Genomic DNA, 23,701 nt, shown 5'->3' with positions numbered 1-23,701 from the left:
TTTTCTCTTTCCCAAAGTTGTTTTATTATTGTGTTGTAACAGGCAGCGTTCATACAGATGTGATGTTACTGGTTATACTGGGTTAGTTGATATACTGGGATAAGTTGAATTAGTGAGCAGTTAAGCTTTTGGTCACATGACGCTGTGAATAAACCAGCAAACCCACCGTTTGATCACAGTGAGAAGGTGAGCGGCAATGTGGAACAAAGCATTATGGGAGATGTAGTTCTTTATCAAGATATAAGACAGGAAAGTTTTTTTTTGTTTTTTTTGTGTCTTTTTTCCCTTTTTCAAAAAGCTGCCGTACCTGATGACATCACAGCATCATGTGACTACACAGCCAGAGCTACAGCGGCAATACAGCACATTTCACATTTCAACAACAGCAGAGGCTAAACCAACATTTTAGACCACGCGTGAAAACAGAGTTCCCTTCAACTTGAACATAAAACACATTTTTGGCAACAACTCATCGTGGCAGATTGACAGGGACTTCAAGCTTGAGAATGTTTTGCAGGTTGGCATCGAGGGAAGTTAAAATTAAAACGACAAACACAAAGTAATCTGACCTCGTGGTCCGTTAAATCATTTTTTTCCGGAGCTTTCAAGGACTACATTTCTATGGTCAAAATGAATGTCTATGCAGAATTTTCACTGAAATTTCACTGAACTAACTCAAGAAAATTGTTTGTAGGTTATTTTTGTGGAGAAGTTGAAGGAGTTAATCGCAGAGACCTGTGAAGAAATCCAGTGATTCCCACACTCACGCAGAGGGCAATGTATTTTCTATCATCTTTGCTTTTTCTTGAGAATTACTGGATAATTTTACCTCCCAATGTCTCTAAAGTGTATTTAAATAAACAAAGAAACAGTCTGTTCTTTGGTAGAAATGGTCACAACTTATTGATGCAGCAGATATGTTGATATGATGAATTGTTCACAAGTAGACATAACCTTGTTGAGGGGGTCAGAACGCTTCATTACATAGACAAAGTTGTTATTCTCCTGAACTTCGGTCGGTCTCTCTAGAAAACAGCTACATAAATTAACACTTTCTGCAGTTTTAGCTCCATTTGCTGATTAACACCATTACATGTAGCAGCACAGTATTTCTGTAACACTTTTTCCCAATTCAAAACGCTTTATGGTTGCCGTTCTAAGCTACAAAGACTAGTAGGCGATTATTTCTGCTACACAAACTGTTCCCAAACATGAAGAATGTCAAATGTCAGCGCTACAAATAAAATGCAATACAAAGATGTCACGTAAATAAAATGGACCCACAGAAAAAGCCAAAAATATAACTTCAAAATAATGTTGTTTTTTTAAAAACGTCCTCTCTTTTCTGTCACCTCTCTCACATCAACAGCAAAAGTGGAGATTTAAAGAGGTTTAATGTGATTTCAAATCAACTCTTAGCAGTTGTGAGTAAAGTGGCTGCAGATGACGTGTTGGCAGAAGCTCTTTAATAAACATTTTTGAGAACATTAAATGTGGCGTTGCTTCAGTAAACATGAGTCTTGACACACTTTGACACATTTTGACACATTGTGTGTGTGTGTTCAGGTCATTGTAGTATCCCCAATGGGAGGTTAATTAGGAAATAGTCTTTGGTATTTAAACAGAGCAGACTCGAGTCAGACTCTCAGTGTGATGCTGCTCAGCCATGTGGGACGCCCCGGTGAGGTCATGTGGGATGAAGGGCTACCGTGGTTACGTCTTCCTGGAGAACTGGAGACAGCGGCCATGTTCCTTTTAAGATTGTTTTTTGCATTTCTGCTTTATTTAGATATTGACTGCTAAAGAGAGACAGTTAAAGGTGCAGTATGTAAGAATCAGTCACCTGTTTAACTCACAACATCACAGGAGAAGCTACCTGCTGCTAACTGTATTCTGTTTATGAATGTAGCTACTGCTAGCTCAGTTATGTAGCTAGCAAGTGAGTTGGTGTTTACCCCACTAGCACAGGACCTTTGTCCAGCATGTGATCAACCTACAACTGGAAGACAGTCCGATTTAAGATGCTAAAAGTATTTATGGTAACTCCCACAACTCCCACATGACCTGAACGCAGCATCACATCATCATGACTGAGGCAGCCATGTTGGCTCCCAGCAAATATTCAATTCTGAAGACTCAGAATCTGTCAGAGGGTTTATTCCGAAAGGCACTTTATTCTGGGACATCATCTTTACTTTTAGAGACAAGCTGTCCTCCACAGACTTCACTCAACTTCATGATTCTTCTATTATTGCTCTTTATTTATCTAAATCTTGTCAGTTATTGTTTAGTTGTTGTTTTTCCCCTGTAGAGCGAATAACTGGTGCCTCTACTGTCTGAAGTCCGAGTTATACACGCACATGGCGGCAAAGGAGTCTGCAAAGATTAACTGATGACGACTCGATTCGCAGCATGACCTGTGTATAATACAGACATCATGTAGGGGATGTAGCAGGTGACCAGGTTTAGTGTTTTAAGGGTCAAACAGGGATCACTTCCATTTCAGGAAACACAGACTAAACACAGCTTCATGGAATAAATGAGTCTGGCACTGGGAGCCAAGATGACGAGATCAACAAACCACTGAGAGTCGTGACAGAACAGTCTTGAAACATTCAGGCTGAAGCAGCTGAAGCGTGCTGAGGCTACGCTAAAGTCTACAGTAAGGCTATAGTGGAGTTTGTTAGAAAGGCTATAGTAGTAAAGCTACGATATAGAATATATAATGCTATAATATAATTTTCCAGCATTTAGAGCAAAAGCAAAGTGCAAAGTATCAATACCTGATCAATTCAGCTAATCAGAGCCACACACACACTCTAATGACCACAAGATGCTGCTTGAAGTGAATGGGAAACCCCCAAACTTCTCTCTAACCAAAGTCAATACAGATTTGACTCTCAGGAGATCTTGTTACTATGGCAACAATCAGAATGTGGAGCCAAAAATGGCGGACACATCCTTTGTGTGTGTGTGGGGCTCTGTGAATGTTAAACACATGTGATATGCATAGTTAGTGTGGAAGCAGCAGAAGGAATCAATAATCAATCATCTATACTAAGTAATTATAAAACTGATTCGAAAAAAACTGGGAATGGTTGCTCATGGCCTCCTGATTGGCTGACAGCGCAGTGCTGCGTTATGATTGGCTGAGATTTAGTGCAACACATCAGGTTGGTCCCTGAAGAGTGGTCGATTGTGTGGGTGTGGCCACAGCAGAGGGGCGTGGTCCGATCCTGGAATGAGATGAGGGTTGGCCTTCAGCATCATGGTCAGGTCTGAGGAGTGCACAGTTGGGGCGTGTCGGGGTGGAGTTTAGGCTTTGGGCGCAGCCTTTGGTTTAGGTGGTTCAAGGCCTCTCATCTTGAAGTAAGACACCACCTGGTTGGGAACCTCAGCGAGGACAGACTGAGCCAGAGACGCTGAGGGAGCCTGGAGAGAGAGAGAGAGAGAGATAGAGAGAGAGAGAGAGAGACATGTAAGTGCCTGTCTGGTGTTGCATTGTGTCCAAGATGTGTGTTGATATTTCCTATTGTGTAACACAACCAAATGGTAATGTTCGCTATAACAAGCACACATACACATACAAAGACACGCAGCCTTACGTCTTTGAACTGCCTGAACGGGACGAACTGGACAATATCTCTGGCGACCGCCTCCCCCACTGTCGACCTCAGCACACCATCGTCTCCATCCAGCAGCTCCATGGCCTTAAAGTCCGCCGGCCCCACCCCCACGATGATGATCGACAGCGGCAGCCGCGACGCCCGAACAATGGCGTCCCGGGTCTGATCGAAGTCGGTGATCTCGCCGTCAGTGAGGATGAGGAGGACGTAGTATTGCTACAGAGAGACACAGATATAGATTTCAGTGTGAGTGTCGGTGTGAGTTTTTGGTGAGTTTTTAATGTGTGGTCGTGTGTGTGTGTCCTCACAGAGGCAGTGTTGCTCTGCGCAGCGGTCGCAGCGATGGAAGCCACATGAGTGATGAGGGGAGAGAAGTTTGTGGGTCCAGAGAGTCTCAGCTGAGGCAAAACCATCCTGTAGGCTTCAACGATCCCCTCAATACCTGAGAGAGACAGAAGGGAAGAAGGTCAACGAAGAAAAACTTTAAATTGCTGCTAGTATGGTTATTTTACTAGATACTTTTTCAGCTGCATTAGTTTTACAAAATACGTTATATATGATACATTATAAAATAGAGATCCAACCCGATTTCACAATCAGTTAGGATTTTAAAACTTCTGTAGTGTGAGCCTGGCCTTACTGAGTGTGTGTGTGTGTGTGTGTGTGTGTGTGTGTGTGTGTGTGTGTGTGTGTGTGTGTGTACCTTGGCAGTAGGGATTGGTGGGGTTGAAGTTGAGGGCAAACTCATGGTGTGCAGCCTGTAAGATCAACAACACAACCATTAAATAAAACTGACAATCTACAGGCTGAAGAAAGCTGCGTTGTGATTGGCTGGTTAGAGAGCTGACCTGATAGTCTGGAGGCAGTTTGGCTCCAAATCCAAAAGCTGGGAAGAGTTTATCACTGAAAGAGGAAACAGAAAGTAACAGTCACATAAATATAAATAGAAATCTGTGAGATTTAGGGATTAGGATGTAGGTTCAGGAATTACGCTGTGGCATTGTATATCCTGAGGTCCGGCCTGTATGTTTGAGGACTTGATGAATACTTTGAAGGTGTAGTTTTTTAGGTGTAGGCTGTGTGTGAGTGTGTACTTACGTGTCGTAGTCCTGGATCACCTGGCCCACAGACCACAGAGCAGACAGGTACTGGTTCAACCCGTCTGGACTCATGTAGTGGAGAGAGTTGGGCGAGCGAGGATCACCATTAGAGCCGGTGAAGTCGATCCCGACCTACAGTGTTCATACAACATTCATTCATTCATGAATCCACACCTACAAACATTCATTCATTATTGAGATACATTGTTTCCATGTTAATTTAATCAAGCAGTTCATACATTGTGTTTTTAATACATCAGTCATGATTAATAAATGAGGGGTCTGCAGATCGGTGGCCTAAATCATAATTTAAAATGTGTTGATTGTTGTTGACATACGGTGAAGTTGATCTGGCAGCCTCCCATCACAAAGTCCAGGAAGCTGTACTGAGCCACCATCTGCAAACACACAGAAACACAAGGACACGGTGTGAGTCAGAGAATCACTCCTGCATCAATGTGGACAAAACCAATTACAACAGCTTCCATGTTATCTGACCCAGTGACTCCTTTTATCGAACCTGTGTTATGACTCCACTCCATCAACTGACAATTATAAATCTAGTACATGGCACAGGGGTGCATTTCTACCCTGAGCAGTGTCTGCAGGTTACAAAGCTACTTAGAGGAACAACACTTCAGTTCAGGCTCCAGATGGTAAAGATTGATCTAAGTAGGAATGTTCTCAGTTCTTCTTTTTAGCTCTATAGAGAACCGATGCCACAGCCCTTCCAGTTCACCTCATGGGACCTTATCTTGGATAAAACCATGTATGGTGGTGAATGAAGAGAAAGAAATAATTTTTCGATCCTTTCTGACTTGAATGAATCACACGAATGATGTCTGATGTGAAATAAAGTCCCATGAGGTCCATCGGAAGGGCAACTTCCAGCAGGGAACTCTGGGTAATGTAGTCTCTACCTTGCAGCTCTTCACAGAGACGACTCCAGAGTTCTTGTAGCTCTTCTTCTTCTTCTGTTTCTCAGGGTGGATGCAGTCAAACGCCACCTGGGGGACAAAACATCACACAGTTGAATCAACTCTGACCAGCCGATAGGAAGACGTTAAATGTTTTATCATCAGTGAACTCACCGGGGAACCGTGTGCCGCTTTCTGCATATCAGAGACTTTAGTGGTGAAAGAACCGATAAGATCATGAGATCCATCACTGTCATGATCAGAGCAATCCACCTGCAGAGGGAAGAGATTTATGTGATGGTTGATATGACTGAAGGTGGATTGTGACTGATGGTTTTGAATAGAGGTGGATTCTGATTGGTGGAACCTTCAGCGGTTTGTCGAGGTCGCTGCTGCAGAACGTCTGTAGAGGAACAGTAAACTTCCTCCAGGTGGGACTCAGGTTGTTCTTCACCACCTACACAAACACACAATATACCATGTTTTTTTCTTTTTCAATCACTTGTAAAGCACCTGGATTTCATTTTGATTTGTTTAAAAGGTGTTATATAAATAAAGTTTGATCGATTGAATATAACATCCACCATCATCTTCACCACAGCACCATACTGTGTGTGTTCTTCAAGTAGATCAATTATAGTTTTAGAAATTGAAAGTAGAAATGTTTTTCCCTCCTTTTAAATCTTAATTATTTCTTTAATTGGAGCGTATAACTGTATCCACTGTATAGCTAATGTGTGTATGTGTGTGTATGTGTGTTTGCACGCACCTCTGTTCTGTGCACCAGCTGCCACTTTCCATCGTCTCCTTTCTTGAAAAACTCCAGGAACGGATCAGACTTCCCAAAGGTATCCTGAACAGAGAAAATAAAACGTGTTGCCATCTCATCTCAGACTTTATTAAGAAAACTTGGTAATAAATAAATATTGATCTGAGTGATCACAAACTGTCCCTGAGAGCAACATTACAGCTAACTGTCTGCTGGTGTAATTTTGTACGAACCATAATAACGATTGACACACCTTGTAATAATGATTTCTGCAATTTCCAATACACTAAATGAGTGTTTTTATTGGCCTAACGAGCAAATCCACTCGGTTAAAGTTGAACAAAACAGGAGACAATAAAAAATAAAGAGGTACCTTCTTGTCGAGGTTTTTCGCCTCCAGCTCCAACACGATGGCTCTGTTGTCCTTGATCTCCTCTGCCGTGATCTACACACACAAACACACACACACTCAGAGTCTTGACCTGATAGTCACAATAATGGACACAACAGAACATGACATTAAGCTTAACTCTGTACATACCGTGATGGTTCCTTTCCCTGCAGGTTTGCCTTTCTTCAGCTGCAGCGGTCTGGATATAGTTTTACTGGAAACGATCTGAAACACACAAAGAGGAGGTTTCATCTTCAGCTGAATCCATGACAACACATTCTGATACTGTATCAGCTCTGCAGTGACATTATCGACTGTAAAGAACCTTGAATAAAAGAGAAAACTAAACACAGTCCTTTTAATTCAGAGACTGTGTTGTGATTACAGAGTTTGTCCAGCAGAGGGTGGTGTGACATCGAAACAAATTTGTGGACCTGAGAAACTTCATTAAACAATACTTCAACAATTATTATTTATAATCACTGTTAAACATGTTGGTTATGAATTCATGTAAAAGCTGTGACATGATGAACCATCATTACTATTTATGATGGAGATGTTTTACTCTCCTCAGTTGCTGTCTGCCTCCAACCTGCAGCATCAGACTGACTCAGTTTCCTTCAGTTACTGTGATACAAACAACCTCCTCCAACCCGTCTCATTCACACTGTTGACTTTTAAAAACAGCCAATGAGACGAGAGCAGACGGTCACGACTATATATGACCTCCAGAGGGCGCTCACACTCCACTGGACATCATGCACAAGAAACAGAAAAAAAAATCTTCCACATATAGATGAGCTCAAATTAGCTAAGCGATAATAACGATTATTAAAATATCATTTTAGTCATTTTTCAAGTTAAGACAGATGTTTGTCGGATTTAGATGTGTCCAGCTCACTGGAAATTGAATATGAGAGGACCCATCAGAACCAGACTCAAAGGAAAAAACACACATTTTTTTGAGTCTGGTTTATAAGTTGGTCTGTTGTGTACCTGTCCCAGGGTTAGCTCCACCCCTCCCAGGTAGTCATCATCACCGAGGTCAGCGCTGGAGTTGTCGATGTCGTAGATCCCGAGCTTCAGATTCTGAACCGTCTCAAAGTGATAGTCGACTCTGAGACGCTGACTGAAGGACGGGCTGGAGGTGTTGTTCAAACGCTCAGTACGACCCAGCTGACAGAGACAGACAGAGGGAAGAGAGTGTTGAATTTATCTTACATAAAATTCAAAATAAAATAGAATAAAGACCCATGTATAATGTAGAGTGAGTGCCGTGTTACCTCGGCCCACTTGTCTCCTCCTGTTTTCTGCAGCAACACGCACAGAGGATCAGACTTTGAGCCGACATCTTTATCCAGCAGGTCAGAGCAGGAGACGCTCAGCTCCACCTTAGAGACACAGTCCGCCATCTGAGGGGGGACACAGAGAGATCAGGATTCAAGACTTCAGTATGAAAGCAGATCGCACAGTCGGGTCAAACACGTCAGCTGGTCAGAAAACTGTTCAAGAGCTTCAGTTTGACAGAAAGCAGAGATATAAAAGTCAGACAACAGGAACTTCAACAGAAACACAATATGACAAAAATGTGAAATATAAAATTTGTTTTGGGTCAATTGTAGCCACAGATTTTGTGTTTCAACCTCGAACAGGAATAATTATGTGGGCCTTTTCTTTACTCATTAATGAGGTTAATAAACACTTATATCCGCTTACAACTACATGACAGTGTTATTCATTTATTGGAAATACTGATAATAAATGCTAAATAAAGGACGTTCAAGTAAAGCCTTATATTCGGTACCTTCAACAGCGAGAACAAGAACTACAACAAATACGAGCCCTCGTCTACGACCACTTTAAGCTCCTGAGGGACTCCGGAGAGTTAAAGACGATTACAGCTGAAACTGTAAGTCCATTAGTGGATTATGAGATCATTAAGCAACCGTTCTGATAACTGACTCATCGTTTGTTTCATTTGTAGAGCAAAAATTACATAATTATTAAACTGCAGCAGTCCAGATTCCCAGCTGTGAGTCTTTGCTGCTGATCTTTGTCTTCTGTGAAAATGACATTTAATATCTTTGGATTTTGGACCGTGAAACAAAAACAATGTAAACATCTGGTGCCACATCTGCAGCTCAACAATGAATCCAAACAGTTTCTTTATAATGCTCCGACCTTCAGTCTGCAATAAAACAACTCTTATAGTTACTTTACTGATGCACGACAGAAATAAAGTCATAAACCTCTTGTAATGGATGATGCTGACTGGTCCTATGATCAACCTGTCTCACTTTAAATTAAATGTCCTTCATATTATGGTGAGGCTGTTGAGATAACACGGTATGACAGTACACATTTATCTTTTCCACATGCAAAAGAGGCCGGCAGTCCTCAAACAGACACTAAATAAACTGACTGATCTCCAGCGAAAGAATCTCCTTCATCAGCAGTTACAAACTGAGGCTGGGCTCTCTCTGTGCCATGTTGTGGTGAAAACACTCTCATTATGAGTTGTGGTTAGTTGTGTTCTTCTGTCGAAATGAAAAACAATTTTGTGACCGAAATACGTCACAGCCGGAAGTTATGAAAGATAGTGAGATGAGATATTTTTGGAAACTTGGAGGGTTTCGTTCCAGTAAAACTACAAAGACAGACTTCACTAAGCAGGATAAATGGGAATTTAACTTTTAAAGTGTGATTTGGGATACTTTTAGTTTACTTTACTTATAATCCAAGGGTAATTCTACTTCAGTGAGTACTTGAACTGTCTGCAACTGCCTTATATTTTACTCCTCATCCTGACTTTCAACCCCACCTCATTTATATAGTAGCTATAGTTTATATTTACTTTCTGCAGACATTTTAAAATTCTACAATCTACAATGAGCAAATAAAATACAATGCATTGCTTAACTACCCACCTGTATGTAAAGTGGGTCAAATGATCCATAGCTCAGCAATGTAAAGGAGCAGCAACCACTAAGTAACTCACCTGAACACACAGTTTTAATGACTCAACCCAAACTTCCAGTTCTCTTCCCAAAACCCTGCTGGGATCATACAAGTACACCTGCCTGCCTACTGTTTCATTATCATTAACTGTTAAAGCTTTCAGGTGACAGCTGATGTACCTGAGGCTGTTTTCTCCTCAAAATGAATGAACTGAGCGAGCAGCACCTGAAGGCAACACAAGGCTGTAATACCAGTAAACCAGTTAAACCAGCACAGTACAAACACACACCAGTTCTCTCTCATTCATTCTCCCACACACTCACACAGCATTGTGTCAACATAAACTTTTGTAAATCACCTTATCAGATCAGTTATATTTTTATCTTCCACAGACCACAAGAGCAAACACCAAGGCGGAGGCAAAGTACTCACAGTCCGGAACAGGAAACGACAGCTTTTCAGTGAGAGTAAACACTAGACAGAGTGCCCGAACCGTTATCCGACCACTCTGTTGACTTTTTACCAAAATTAAAATCTGTTGGAGTTAATAACGAAACTGTAACTGAGCGAGAATGAAGCCGTTTGTCCCCGTTCAGCAGTTGCAGCTAACAGGGAGCGGCTCATAAACAGGATGCACTCTGATTGGACAGGAAGCTACACAACCGCGTCCTAATTGGACAAGACGACTGTCAGTCACGCCCTCGGGGCTCCAGGCGACTGGATGACGTTTCCAGCTTTTAAGAACGTACCAGCAACAATAGATCACACTTCCGGCCCAGCTCCTTCAGAGTAAAAGCAGCATCACAACAAATCCTTTCGTATCTGTTCCTTACAGCAGGATGGGCCGTAATTAATCAACTTAATACGCACAATATCAACTACTTACATTTTAAACACAAACTCTGCAGTCAATGTGGCATCAATTTATTACATTCTCCTCAGGATTAAGTTGCAAAGTGCCTTCACCATAAAGCCAAGAACAGGTCAAAACTCCAGTAACACAGTAAGAATAAAAAAACAGCTTTATTTTTGTTTTTTCTCAGTTCACCTTGAAAGCAGGATAGGTTCATAATCATTTTGACATAAATGCCCACTTTGCTTCAACGAAGCCAGTGTCCAAAGAGCATAGCACAAGTAAGAAAAGAAAAAGGCCAAAGTTAGAAAGGATTAGAAAGGATTAGAAAGGTTTTCATATGATCTCATTACAGTTTGCTCTCTCCAGTCTGTATGTTTCTTGGATATAAAGTGCAATAACATGATTTGTGTAACAGATAAAAGGGTGAGCGCATTAATGGTAATTATTGCATTTAAATAGTGCTTTTCAAGTCTACTGACCGCTCAAAGTGCTTTACAACACGTGTCACATTCACCCATTCACACACATATTCATACACTGATGGAAGAGGCTGCCATGCAAGGTGCTGACCTGCTCATCAGGCTCATCGACATGCAGCCAGGGAAATCAAAACAGTGACCTTACAATTACCGGACAACCCGCTCTTCCTCCTGAGCTACAGCTAATTGCAACCATAATCTTAGATGACATATTTTCAATCTTTTGGCCAAGCAAACACACTGTTGGACATTTTGACATATTTGTATTGATCTACAAGTATTCTGACAAATAATTCATATAGTAAACAAATCAAAGCAGCTTTACAAAGCACTGTAATTAAATGATAAAGTGCAGACCAGTGTTTGTACTTCAGGTTGTGCATTAATAAATACAGATTAATTGCACAATGTTCAATTTAGAAACTGTTTTCACTGGGTGACTCTGGTCTTAAGTGCAGCTTTTAATTAAAAAAAAATAATTTAATGTTACTTTATATTTATTTAATTTCAAATGTATCATGTTTAAATATCACATTACCATGACCAAACAAAATCTTCAAATTGCTGAAGTTTACAACCACCTCTTAAGGTTTTTCTCAGCAGATGCCATTTGCTCAAAGTAATAACAGGTAGTGATATATGGTCATGGATATAATTAATAACAGCATCTCTTAGAAAATGTAGCTGAAATCTACTAAAAGTGTTAGTAAGTTGACCTTAAATTAAGATTTCTTTGCTCAAAATAGTTTTCAATGACAACAATGAACCTCCACAATCCATTCATGACTTGCTGAAGAGTGCATTTCTGCGCTTTTATTTTGAAAGGCACACACTGAAGCCGGAAGTACTCTTGCTGAAGCAAAAAAGCATTCAAGGTGTCTGATGAGTCAGAAGATGAGCTGTACCAAAGTCCTTAGGCTGTATGGGATGATCAGAGAGAGAGAGAAAAAAAACAGAAAATAATCAAAGGTATAGGTGAGATCAGTAAGAGCAGAGCAGGAACAGAAAAACCTGAACACAGCTCGAGCCAGCATCCTCACAGAGAACAATGCAGGGTCATTTTACTCATCCTTTGGAGCAGAACCACAGTGGAGTCAGAAAAAGCAGCAACGCGGCACATCATAGAAGAGAAACAGAACAGAAAGACCAAAGGCAGACAAATAGAGTCCTGAGGAGGAAAGGGGTATACTATACAGAACCATGGTGCTGAGTTAAACCCTGTATAACACATCCACACTCAAGACACACACTCACACCCTCCTCCTGCCTCAACCGTCTTTGACGTCATCATATCATCCTCATCCTCATTCTAATGGGCCACTTCCCTGTGAAAACTGCTCACATCCATGTGCGTCCACCTTTACCAGCTCAAGCCGTCTCTAAACTTGACTCACTATATTCATTATTATTACGTTAATCATATAACATGACAAATTAAACAATAATATATATCACTTCACTTATTAAACAATCAAATTCCTCAAATTGCAACAGTTTAGTTGGAAGTAGACACCGCAGTCAGAAACAGGAACTTAGTTTATTACCCGAACTACAGGTCTGGATTGAGCTACTGCACGTCAGTACCTGCACTAAAGTTATGATGGGATGAATTCCAAGGGGCCACCATCTTTCATCTGAGAGCCAACATCTAAAGGCCACTTTCTACCATTTACTAGCTGCCAGGATACATTCTGCCATCTATTGGCCACCACTTTGCACCTAATTGTTACTATTTAAAGGCAACTATCTACCCTTTACAGGCTACTGTCTTCAGACCACCACCTATCTATATACTGCCACTTACAGGCCACCATCTACCATCTATTAGTCATGGCATGGCACCTAAATGCTACCATCTACATTCGTCTATCTACCTCTGTAGGACACTATCTACAAGTCAGCATCTTAACGTCACCATCTAGAGGCCACCATATAGCATCAAACACTACCATAGGCAGGCCATCTTCTACATACCACCATTCACAGGCTACAGTCTACCATGTATTGGCCACCATTTTGCACCAAAAAGCTACTATCTACATGACACTATTTGCCATACAGAGGCAACCATCTTCGGGCCACTACCTACCCTCTACAGGCTACTGGAGTCAGGCCACCATCTACAACAAAATACCACTATCTACCATCTAAATACTACCATTTAAATACCAGCATCTTCACACTACCATTAATTGGCTCCTACATAGCACCCAAATACTAACATCTGCACGATAAACCATCTAACAACAACCCTGTACCATCTACAGTGTACCATGCACCAATTATCATTTACAGGCAGCCAACGCCCCCTTTTTATTACTCCTATCTTCTAGCCATCCTCTATGGTCATTCAAGGTGAATCTATAATTGTGATTAATGATGATGGTGTACAGGTTACAACTACGTATTTCCAGGCTACTGTTGATACAGTATCTGTCATTTTTCATGTTTTTTAACACTCACCTGCAAGTCCCTATAGATCAGTCGTAGGGGGAATCTCAGCGGGTGATTGACAGCTCAGCTTCAGTCATTCAGCGATAATTTTACCTCTGTCCCACACTCAACCACCCATACAGACTCACTGTTCAGACGTCTGCCATCTGGATTTTTCTTTTATTCCAGTATATTTTTTTCCTTTTCACCACACACCAGGTCCACAACACAGACACAATCATCTTTTTACCAACAACCATTTAACTAGACAGTGTTTGACTTCACTTTATTCAGGCCTGTTTCTTTCACACACACTTCAGAACTGCATGCACAACCAGTTGAATACTGTTATCAGAGTACCTGTTGGGAGGTTAACCACTTCCTGAAGAGTCTTTCCTCTTCATGGAAAGACTCTTTATTAATAATCCTACTTGGATAAAACATGAAGGACAGAAAGCAGTTATGCCGAGATCAAGACACTTGTGTTTCATCCTGCCAACTATTGAACCATGTTTACATAAACCTGATCATTAAATAATTTCCTCTGGATAACTGATGTAAAAAAACTAACATGAGCCTCATTAGTCACGTACTACTCACTTAAATAAAACTAGATTGATCACTTTGGAGTCCCCTCAAAGTCCAGGTGAACTACTTGTACCTTCGCTTGCACTACTCTTAAGTTACGTCACAATACTTTTCGCATGTTTCCATCCAATTCCACTTTCAGCATGCTGAGAATTGACAAGCATCAGCACTTTTTCTGGCTGTTTATGACATGAAACAGTGAATAATGCCAAATGTATCCAATGACAATTTGCAAGATTTGACTCCATACTGGCCTGTCAGCCATTAGCTACTTTGGTAGCCTGTGCACTAGCCCTGCTGTTAGCATCAGTGTTAAGGTGCTAGGAGACAAAACAAGTGAAACTGATCAACTGAGTTGGTAATGTTAATTAAATATGACAGGATTCACTGTCTGAATATAACGGAAATCTATTACCAGTAGTTCGCTTAAAAACATCACGGAAATGCAAGAAAAAAATAATCTACATTTGTGGTTCTACAGAACAGACTTCAGCCACTGTTTCAGTGGAAAATACAGAGAAAAGTTTAACATTGTGCCCATTTGGTAGCAGAGGTGGTAATTTCAACTTGAATTAATTTATATCGATTCTGTGGCGGAGTCACAGAATGCAAAAGCAATGATTACTCAGGGCACAACCTGGAGCCATTTACTGGGTCAAAATTCAAATTTAGGTATCTTGTATGGCATTGACGATCTGTATTCCAAAGAAAACCCCATCTTGCATTCAGGTTTTACAACATTACAAACAAGTGACTCACTTAACCAAATGAACCAATTCATCATAAAGTTTGCATCATTAGGCAGTGAAGAGCAGACAGTGAGAGAGAGCTGATTACAGGTGAGCAGGTGTGCATCAGGAATGTCCTTTTATTAGCCAAAGCAAAGGAGACTCCACATCATGTATGGTTATACGATCATACAAGGTTTTTTTTCACACTGACAATAGAAATAAAAATGAGCTTTAAGGTGAAAACATCCAAAACACTATCAAACATACATACAACAAAAAAGTTATCAAACTAAAAAACTCTACAGACTTCATCTCATCGCTCTACAGTCCAAACACCAATTGAGCATGTGCTGCCGAAAGGGAGGGGGTGTTGGGGGTGGCATTGTTCAAACACAGCAACATCAGAAAAATGTGACAGAGAAAAAGATTCAGCGGGCCAAAGTCATTATTTACAAAACAAAACACAGTAAGCATCCTGCCCATCCCGCATCCTCTACAAAGCAACTGCGTTTTGTTGCAACACAGAATTGTGTCAACATTTAGCATAGCAAGAGAGCTTTTACAGTGGAAAGAGAGCATAAACATTTGATCATGGCAACATAGCTTTTTATAATTTTACTATAGCAAAAGAGAGTGTGAAGACCTTACCACAGCAACAGAGCATGTACAGATTTTACCATGGCAAGTAATGTCATCATAGTAACGGAGCATAAACACTTGATCATGGCAACATAGCTTTTCGTCATTATTTCACCACAGCAACAGAGCATGTACACTTTAAACCCCAGCAGCACAGCATAGGTAAGCACATACAGCAACAGTGTTTGTCAGCCACATTATAATCATCATGTTACCATAGCAACAAAACAGGTAAATATGTTCAGTGTGTCAACGCTGGACATGACTTGACAATAAGCTGCACTGAAAACAGGGTAAGAAAGGACCACAATCCCGCCAACAACAACATCATCATCAATTTGTGCTCAGACTCAGTGGAGGAGCTGCAGAAAAGAGCAATGTCTGGATCAAAGTCTCCCTACTGGACAGACTGGGGGGGTGGGGCTTACCTGACATTATCTACACAGGGGGAGGGGCTTCAGTGGGCGATGTCTAAACTGAGCTGCTAACAGTTGAGTCAGGAATCAGGTATGGTTTATGCTGGCTTTGTTTTGCCTGGATGGTGGATTAAGGTAGTTTTTAAGATTTTTTTTAATCTGCAGTCAGTCTGTTTTAGGTGAGGCTTTAACCTAGGCTTATTTTGACCTTGCGTGCTCCAATAGGTCGGTCATTCAGGTCCATTACAGCGGCAGTGGCTTCCTCATGGTTCTGAAAAGCCACCATTGCCTCGCCAGTTGGAAGGCCTTTCTCACTGAACTGCAGGCAGACTGAGCCTGGCAGCACCTGGTAACCGTAAAAGAAGTCCATAATCTCATCCACAGTTACAGTGAATGGCATGTTCTGAAGCTTTACAATTGTTGGACCAGCAGCACCACGTTGACCGTTAGGATTGTTAGATCCACCAGGGGCTGGCTGGTTACGGAGACCATCAGGTCCGGGACTGAACACCTGCTGTCCACCAGTAGCCCCGCCCCCTGGACGCCCTTGGTTGTTGTTAGCCCCTCCCCCTCGATTCTGTCCTCCTCTACCTCCTTTAGTGTTGGCATTGTCAAAGGGGGTCAACCCTCTCAATCCATCCTGGCTGAAAGGGGCTCCTCCTGCAGCACCGGGCCGAAAGCCTGGTGGCTCCAGGATCGGAGCTCCAGGGAGACCAGCAACAAGTGGAGGAGCCACGCCCAGATTCACATCCCCCAACCCTGCTGCCAGAGGAGGTAGAGGAGGAGGGCCTGCCAGCCCATTCCCTGGGGCTGAGAATGGACTCACAAAGGGGGCACTGTTGAGGTTCCCCATGGTGTTTCTGAGAAAGTTAAATTCCTCGCCACTAATGCCAGCAAATGGGTTTATCTGGGGTTGCTGGGGACTGGGCTGGGCTTGTTGATGTTGGTTCTGGTGTTGGTTTTGATTTTGGTTCAGCTGGTTCTGGTTGCGTTGGCCTCTCTTATTCTGGGGAGGTGGGTTCCTTTCAATTTCCTTCATCTGGTCAAAGGTCACCAGGTGGACAAAAGCATCGCGGCCATTGAGTTTTTGACGGTGCAGTCTCTCAGCTTTGCGGGCGTCTTCCTCAGTCCGCAGCTGGAAGATAGCTTGGCCTAAGCCATTGCCATGACTATCTGTCAGAACCTTCAGGGTGTCCTCGTAAAGCCCCACACCCTCGAGGAAGGCACGGACATCCTTCTTGGAGACATTGTAAGGGATGTTGGTGATGTGGGCACAGTTCCTTGGAGCTTTCAAGCCATCCTGGTTCTTGCCATCACCCTGTGATGCTTCACGTTTGCGGATGGTGTCAATTTTTTCGAGCATGCCCTTCCGGCTGATTGGGTGAACCTGGATGAAGCGGGTGCCCATGTACTGCATGTGAGCACCCAGAGCAGTCTTGTAGTCCTGTTCTGTTTTGAATTCAAGGAAGCCCTCTCCTGTGGCTCGCCCATTGGGCCCATAGGCAATGTAGACACTATCCTCTATGATGGCCAAATTGTTAAAGAAATCCTTTATCTGTTTCTTGTCTGCCTCGTAGGGAAGGCCCTTCAGGTACACACAGAATTCCTGGCGGTGGGGAGATCTTGACCTTCCTCGCTGATCCCTGCCTCCTGCCCCAACATTACCCCGACGGTGCAGTTGGTCCTGTGACTCATTATTTGATTTGATGCTATTATGTGGAGCATTTCCTGGTGTGCCGTCATTGAGGCTGATCCATTGGCGCTCAGAGCCCGGAGTGATCTCAATGAACCTTTGGCCCATCATGCCACCTCCCCTCTTCACAGCTTCGAAGCTGTCCTGGGGCGAGAAAAACTTCACCATAGCCCTGCCAGTTGGCCGGCCCTGTCCATCCCTCAGCAGGCGAACCCCATCTACCCCCAAACCCCGGAAAAAACTCCTGACATCCACCTCTGAGCAGGAGAATGGGAGGTTCTGCAGAAGGACAAACAGCTCATCGGGATTCATTCCTCCTGCCCCACTGGCTGCAGCAGCAGCCTTCATATGAGCCTGGAGGCCAAGAGAGGCCAGGGGAGAAAGAGGGTTGAACAGCATGGGGTTGGGGGTTCCAAGAGGGAGGCCGGAGCCCAGTCCTGCAGGGGGAGGTAGGGATGGGTTGAAAGGAGGCAGTGAGGACATATGGGGGAGGTGGGACATAGGAGGCACTGGAGGTCCTTGGGATAGTGGGGAGACAGTAGGGACAGGGGGAAGGGAGGACACAGGGGGAGGAACTGGAATGGTGGGCAGTGTTGGCATGGGTGGCATGGAAGGCATGCTTGGAAGTGGAGGGATGGGTGGGGGGCCCGCATTGAGTGATGCCAGAGCTGTGGTGATTGTGGGGGCGGAGCTGTAGCTGTTGGGGAAACTGGGCACCACACTGGCCACTGCCTTGATGTTTGGTGGCTCTTGAGATGAGCTTGCTGCCGTTACTGAGGCTGGGGTGTTACTAAAACCCTGGTTTCCATGGCTACCGCTTCTCCCACCTGCCCCTGGCTGAACTGTGGGTATGGGGGCAGCCACTTGTCGGTTTGCGTTTCCTGCTGTAGATGCAGCTGTTTCCACAGCACCTGCCCCAGCCTCAAACCTGCGGCGGCTCAGTTCAATCATATTCTGCATTTCTGTCTTGCTGCTTAGCAACAGCGACACTTTGGAGCCCTTAATGGACCCACCTGTACGCATCATCCCAAGCCGAGCATCCTCGTCAGTGGCAAAGACGATGAAGGCCTCGCCATGCTCACCCCCCACGATGTGCACTCCACCGTCAGGGATGGTGAGGCCAGAGAAGAAGTGTCTGATGTCCATGGTGCCGGCCACTATGGGCAGACCCTGCAGCCTGATGACTACCGCCATACTGACTGCTAAACAACAGCCCTACAACCTGGGGAGAAAGCAACACTACTGTCAGATAAAGAGCAGTAAGAGGGCGACCAGTGGTTTCCAGATGTTTCCTCAGGAAACTTAGATCTGACTTTGCAGGCCGGTAAAGGCTTAACCAACACTGCTTACATTTCATTTTGTTCAAAAATAACCCAAAGACCTATTTATAAACTTTGCACACCCATTTTGGGGTCCTGACATTTGGAAACCAGTGGTGTCGGGGAGGGGTTTTGGGGATGGGGGTGAAACATTTGCAGGAAACTGGCAAAAAAGCTAAACTGAATCAGTCTCAAGCCTACTACAGCTTTTAGTAAGTTTGATTAACTTTTTTCCAGATCAGATCACATCAGACTTTATGTTAGACAACAGAAGCAATCTTAAGCATTAGGGCAACATTGCTCCACTGTTCATTATTTTTGTTGCAAAAGAAATGAATTGCCAGGAATAAAGGATTGGCACTGATGTCAAGAGACAAATCACACACACACATACACACATCTGAACACATTCTCCCAACTGATATGTTTTTAAACAGGGAAAATGTGTTTCACAGTGCAAAACAGACTGCCACATCTGCCATGTGAGGCAGCATTCATTGCTGAGTCAAGCCAATTTTCTGTGAGTTAGCAGTACAAATTTTATCATTTTTTCTCAAGCAAGCATGCACCCGGGCCAGGTCACATTCTATAACTCCTCCCAGTGAAGTCTGACTGATCTGACTGACAACTAACACAGTTTCTATATTGTCCAACAAGTGTTTTTAAGTCTATGCAGACTTTACCTCATGGTTGGTTATGCTATGTTTTGTAATTACACAGTATGCTTTGAACAAAGTGCTGGTATCTGAAAACCCATATTCAAAGGTGAAACTGGCAAGTTTAGTCATCTGTAGCAGACAATGAAATCTCTGATTACATGTCATATAACCCCCTTCGGTTTAAGATTGCTAAAGATCTCAAATCTCAATGGAGGTCCTCTGTGTATTAGCACCTGTATGTAACTAAGAAGTTGTGTGCAATGTGTTTCTACAAATTAACTTTTAATGTTGTCTACCATGCAGTACGAAGATATTGCTTGTACTTTCAGCTGAGTCCGAAATATTTCGTGCAACAGTAAACCTTCATAAATCTCATGCAACTTGCAACTCACCAATGCAACTAAGTTTTGAGTATAGTTTCACAGTTTGACAGAAAGAGGATTGGTGCAGGACACTGAAACCTGGTGAAAAGGTCAAAAAACAACATTCCTGTTCAAAACATCTTGATGGATAAACCTTGCACAAAACAGATGTTGGCTTCCAGTGACCAATGTGAGTGTTTTCAGGAGTCGACAGCTTGTCCTTTATTTGTGTCGGTACTGGCTCTCATTCAGATTCAACAAAGTGTGAAATATCAACAAATCATTGTGTGATGTAAAATGTATTTCAGTCTTACTAATAAAAGATTGTATTTAACCTCAACAAAACACAGGAAAAAAACTACAAAAGTGAAGCTTGCAGCAGGAAAACAAATCTCAGAGTTAGACTGCAGCAGGTTTGTTACCTGACAGCGGAAAGACACACCTGTCCAAAACCAAAACCCATCATGACTAAAGCTGGCAGCATACACCAACTATCAAACTCAAGTTCGTGAAGAGCAAGTAGCAATTATAAAACTGAAGTAAACTAAAGATAGGACATGCTGAGGTACAACCAGTCAGCAACCACCTGGCAACCAGCCAGCAGCACCCTGCAAACATCAAGCAACAACCCAGGACCTATCCAGCAACCAGGAAGTCAGCAACAACAGAGAGGTGAACAAGATCTGCTTCCCGAATCAAACAGCACCAAATCAGCAGGAGGCACTTTAGCAACTGGTTGTAGAACACCACAACACAAGCAACATGTCAACCAGCAAATCTGCAAAACATTGTCAACAAAACATTAGCATCACGTTAACAGGGGCAACAGCATTAACCAACCAATCAACCAGAGCAATAAAAGCAATGTAATCAACATTTTAACAAGAGCAATGTCAGGGTACATGTTAACCAGAGCAACATGAGCATCATGCCAACCAGAGCAACATTAGCATTATATCAACCAGAGAAACATTAGCATTATATCAACAAGAGCAACATTAGCATTACATGAACCAGAGCAACATCAGCAACTGATTAACAGCGCAGCACAAAAGACAGCAGCTGATTAGAAGAGAAAGCAAATAGAAGCAAGAGGCAGAGCAACATGTTAGCTAGCACTGATAAAAACATGTCCAACTGAGCAACAGCAGGTGGAGCAAAGATCGCTGCTTCCATAAATATCTCAGACACATCCTCAGGTTAGATGCTCTACCTAACCCTGATCCAGGACTGTCAGACTATACATCATGTTTTTCAACAGGCAACACGCAAAACTCTGACATTGAAGTCACTCTGCAGCTCATAAAATGTGCTAGTTGAAAAATCCTGGTCTGGGTATGACACTGCAGCCTGCAGCTCACCACAGTTTTCAAAATGATGCTGGATATCATCAACATCATCAATTATTTCAGTTCTCAACCACAGCACAGATGGATCCAACAGTGGTACATCCGGCCCTCTTGTTAGTGTCAACTTACTAACAATCTCTGCAAAACAACAACAGCAAGAAGATAAAACACAGCAGAAGAGAGAACGGTAACAGCTAATAGTGTCAGAGAGGTAAAGAGGTTCAACTAAAGCAGCAGTTTGCACTCACATGTAACCAAGGAACATTACGGGACTGATAGAAGACAGAAAAAAATGTCCTTCAAACATTGAGAAAATCAGAAATTTTCAACACAGCAAAATCAGAATTAAATGCAAAAAACTGCCTTAATTTCTCAGTTTAAAGCTGGAATACTCAACAGTCCACATTTTTTCATCAACCTTAAACACAGCAAACATGAAGGAATTTAACGAGAAGGGAAGAACGGCACCCAGGGACTAAATAACACAAAGATAGTATCCATTTTTGAAGCAAGGATGCGGGGAATCTCCATGAATCAGCCATCTTGAAGCTCAAATCTCGACAGGCGGGACAATGAGACAGAATTTGGCATGACAGCCTTTTGTCGCATTTCATTAAACCTTTACTTGTGCAGTGTATTCAAGACCTTATCCAATCTTCTATTTCAGGAGTGGCTGTACAGAACTTCACTGACCTGCACACAATAAAACAAATTACTGCCATACAGGACAATTTACTAAGGTGATGACTCTCCTTTTTTCCCCAAGAATTCACCATTGAGGTATTATTCACTGACTTAACTATAGCCCCTTTCAGACATGCATCATATTACAAAATTGCTGAGATAATCTCATATGCCAGTCAAATTGTTGAATAATTCCCTGTTACTATGCAGCTGCGTAGCTACAGGTTTACCCGCCTGGATGTGCCTGTGCCATCTAAATCTAAAGCTGGCAAAGCCAGCAAAATCTTAAGAAGTGAGTTAGCAGCAAATTTACAAAAAAAGAAAGAAATCCTAATATTATCTCTTTTTTTTCTTTGTCACTAGAGAAAAATTCAGGGTAGTTCAAATTAGTCTGGTGCCACCTTGGTGCACACGCTGCCTTTACACTTTTCAATTGGTGGTTGATATGAGATCTTTACATCAAACATGTCAAAACTGTCGTAAAAAGAGCAATTTAGAGAAATGGGGATGCTGACACTGTGATGATGCGCTTACTATAAATAAAAGCAATCAATAAAAAATAAGCTTAATAAACAAAGAAACACTGAGTTTGCTAATCTTACCTTTTTTAAAAGGATTTTTCTCCTTACAGTTGTGCTGAGACCATAGAAGTTGAAATATAAATCATAAAACCACAACAACCATCAACATAAGTTTCAGAATGTTCTACCTAAAATATATGAAGTTCGTATCACTATTTATTTACAGATCTACAGATGTTTTAGGTCATTATATCTTAACCAATGCAAGATTTCTGTAGTCTGATGATATAGCAGCCGATATTAATATTCTTTGCACACAACTGCCTATTTACAGTCCTGTGACCTCAGTTTGGCATAAGTATTTGAATACATATCTGAGAAGGGCTCTAGTCAGTCATCTGTTCGTTGCGAGGTAAACCCAGGCTCCACCTGTCACTCTACCTGCAGGTATCAACAGTTTTGACCAAGTCGTGGTGGACGTGTGCGTCACAACCAGTGGGCGTGGCTTGTGGTCTCCACTATGGAACAACCGCAGAGAAATCGACAAAAACTCATTTAACGTTTTGGACAAAACAGTTCAGAGATCAAACTCACACACCTCCAGCCTCATCGGTTCATTCAAGAAACTACTGCTGATCCGTAATTTTAAAAAAAGACATACAAGAAGACATTAATAATGTATCGGTTAGCTAGCTGAAGGTAGCTAGCAGCTAACTTAGGTACAAGACACCATTTTAAACAAACCTGCACGAACGTTTTACACAATCAGTTATTATAATGATCAAATATCTGACATGCAGCCTCTTATATGAGACTCTAACAGTCCTCAATAACTAGTTAGTTCCTAGCAGAAATGCTGAATGTAGCTAGTTTAGCTTAGCTTAAAAACCTGAGAAGCTAACGCTTCGTTAGCCACCTACTGCTAGTTGATTGTGAACCTTTGTGCGTGTGTGTTGGAGCGGAGAAGCGAGCAGGATGCACACTTTTAGCGGCTCCTCTCGCCCTCTGCTCCCGTGTGAGTGCGTCACTGAGTGGGCTGCCGCTGCTGGATTCTTACCGAGAAATTTGTCAACAAACACACTGAGGTTTAACTCATGAACGAAGCTCTTTCCTTCTCTGCTCTTCTCTCTGCAGGTTGCCACGGCACGAAATGTCGGCGAAAACACCGCGATACCGGACGTGATGACGCGAGACTGCGGCTTCCTGACGTC

General features: G+C 42.5%; 1 protein-coding gene across 7 annotated transcripts; it reads right to left on the bottom strand.

Annotated features, from left to right (window-relative positions):
• cpne1 (copine I) lies at positions 1–23,679 on the bottom strand. 7 transcript variants are annotated; one of them, XM_084349553.1, is made up of 17 exons: positions 23,548–23,662; positions 22,932–23,008; positions 8,087–8,215; positions 7,800–7,979; positions 6,954–7,028; positions 6,786–6,857; positions 6,413–6,496; positions 6,011–6,100; positions 5,818–5,916; positions 5,647–5,733; positions 5,065–5,124; positions 4,725–4,858; positions 4,475–4,529; positions 4,330–4,384; positions 3,935–4,068; positions 3,606–3,842; positions 1–3,432 (listed from the first exon to the last, which is right to left on the bottom strand). In XM_084349553.1, exons 3-17 carry the CDS (start codon positions 8,213–8,215, stop codon positions 3,316–3,318), a joined length of 1,608 nt encoding a protein of 535 aa, XP_084205679.1. In that variant the 5' UTR covers positions 22,932–23,008; positions 23,548–23,662; the 3' UTR covers positions 1–3,315. The 7 variants fall into 7 exon arrangements, with proteins under 7 accessions (XP_084205679.1, XP_084205676.1, XP_084205677.1 ...); XM_084349550.1 differs by lacking the exon at positions 22,932–23,008 and having other exon boundaries at positions 23,548–23,679; XM_084349551.1 differs by lacking the exons at positions 22,932–23,008; positions 23,548–23,662 and adding an exon at positions 10,120–10,377.
• Between the last annotated feature and the right edge of the window lie 22 nt (positions 23,680–23,701).

Source organism: Pagrus pagrus (genome assembly GCF_965226575.1).
Source record: "Pagrus pagrus genome assembly, chromosome: 3".
In the NCBI taxonomy this organism is placed as follows: Eukaryota; Metazoa; Chordata; class Actinopteri; order Spariformes; family Sparidae; genus Pagrus; species Pagrus pagrus.
This window is presented reverse-complemented; position numbering and strand designations above follow the sequence as displayed.

Coding starts and splice junctions, on each gene's coding strand:
- cpne1 (XM_084349548.1), bottom strand. CDS start 18,790: ATGGCGGTAGTCATCAGGCTGCAGGGTCTGCCCATAGTGGCCGGCACC.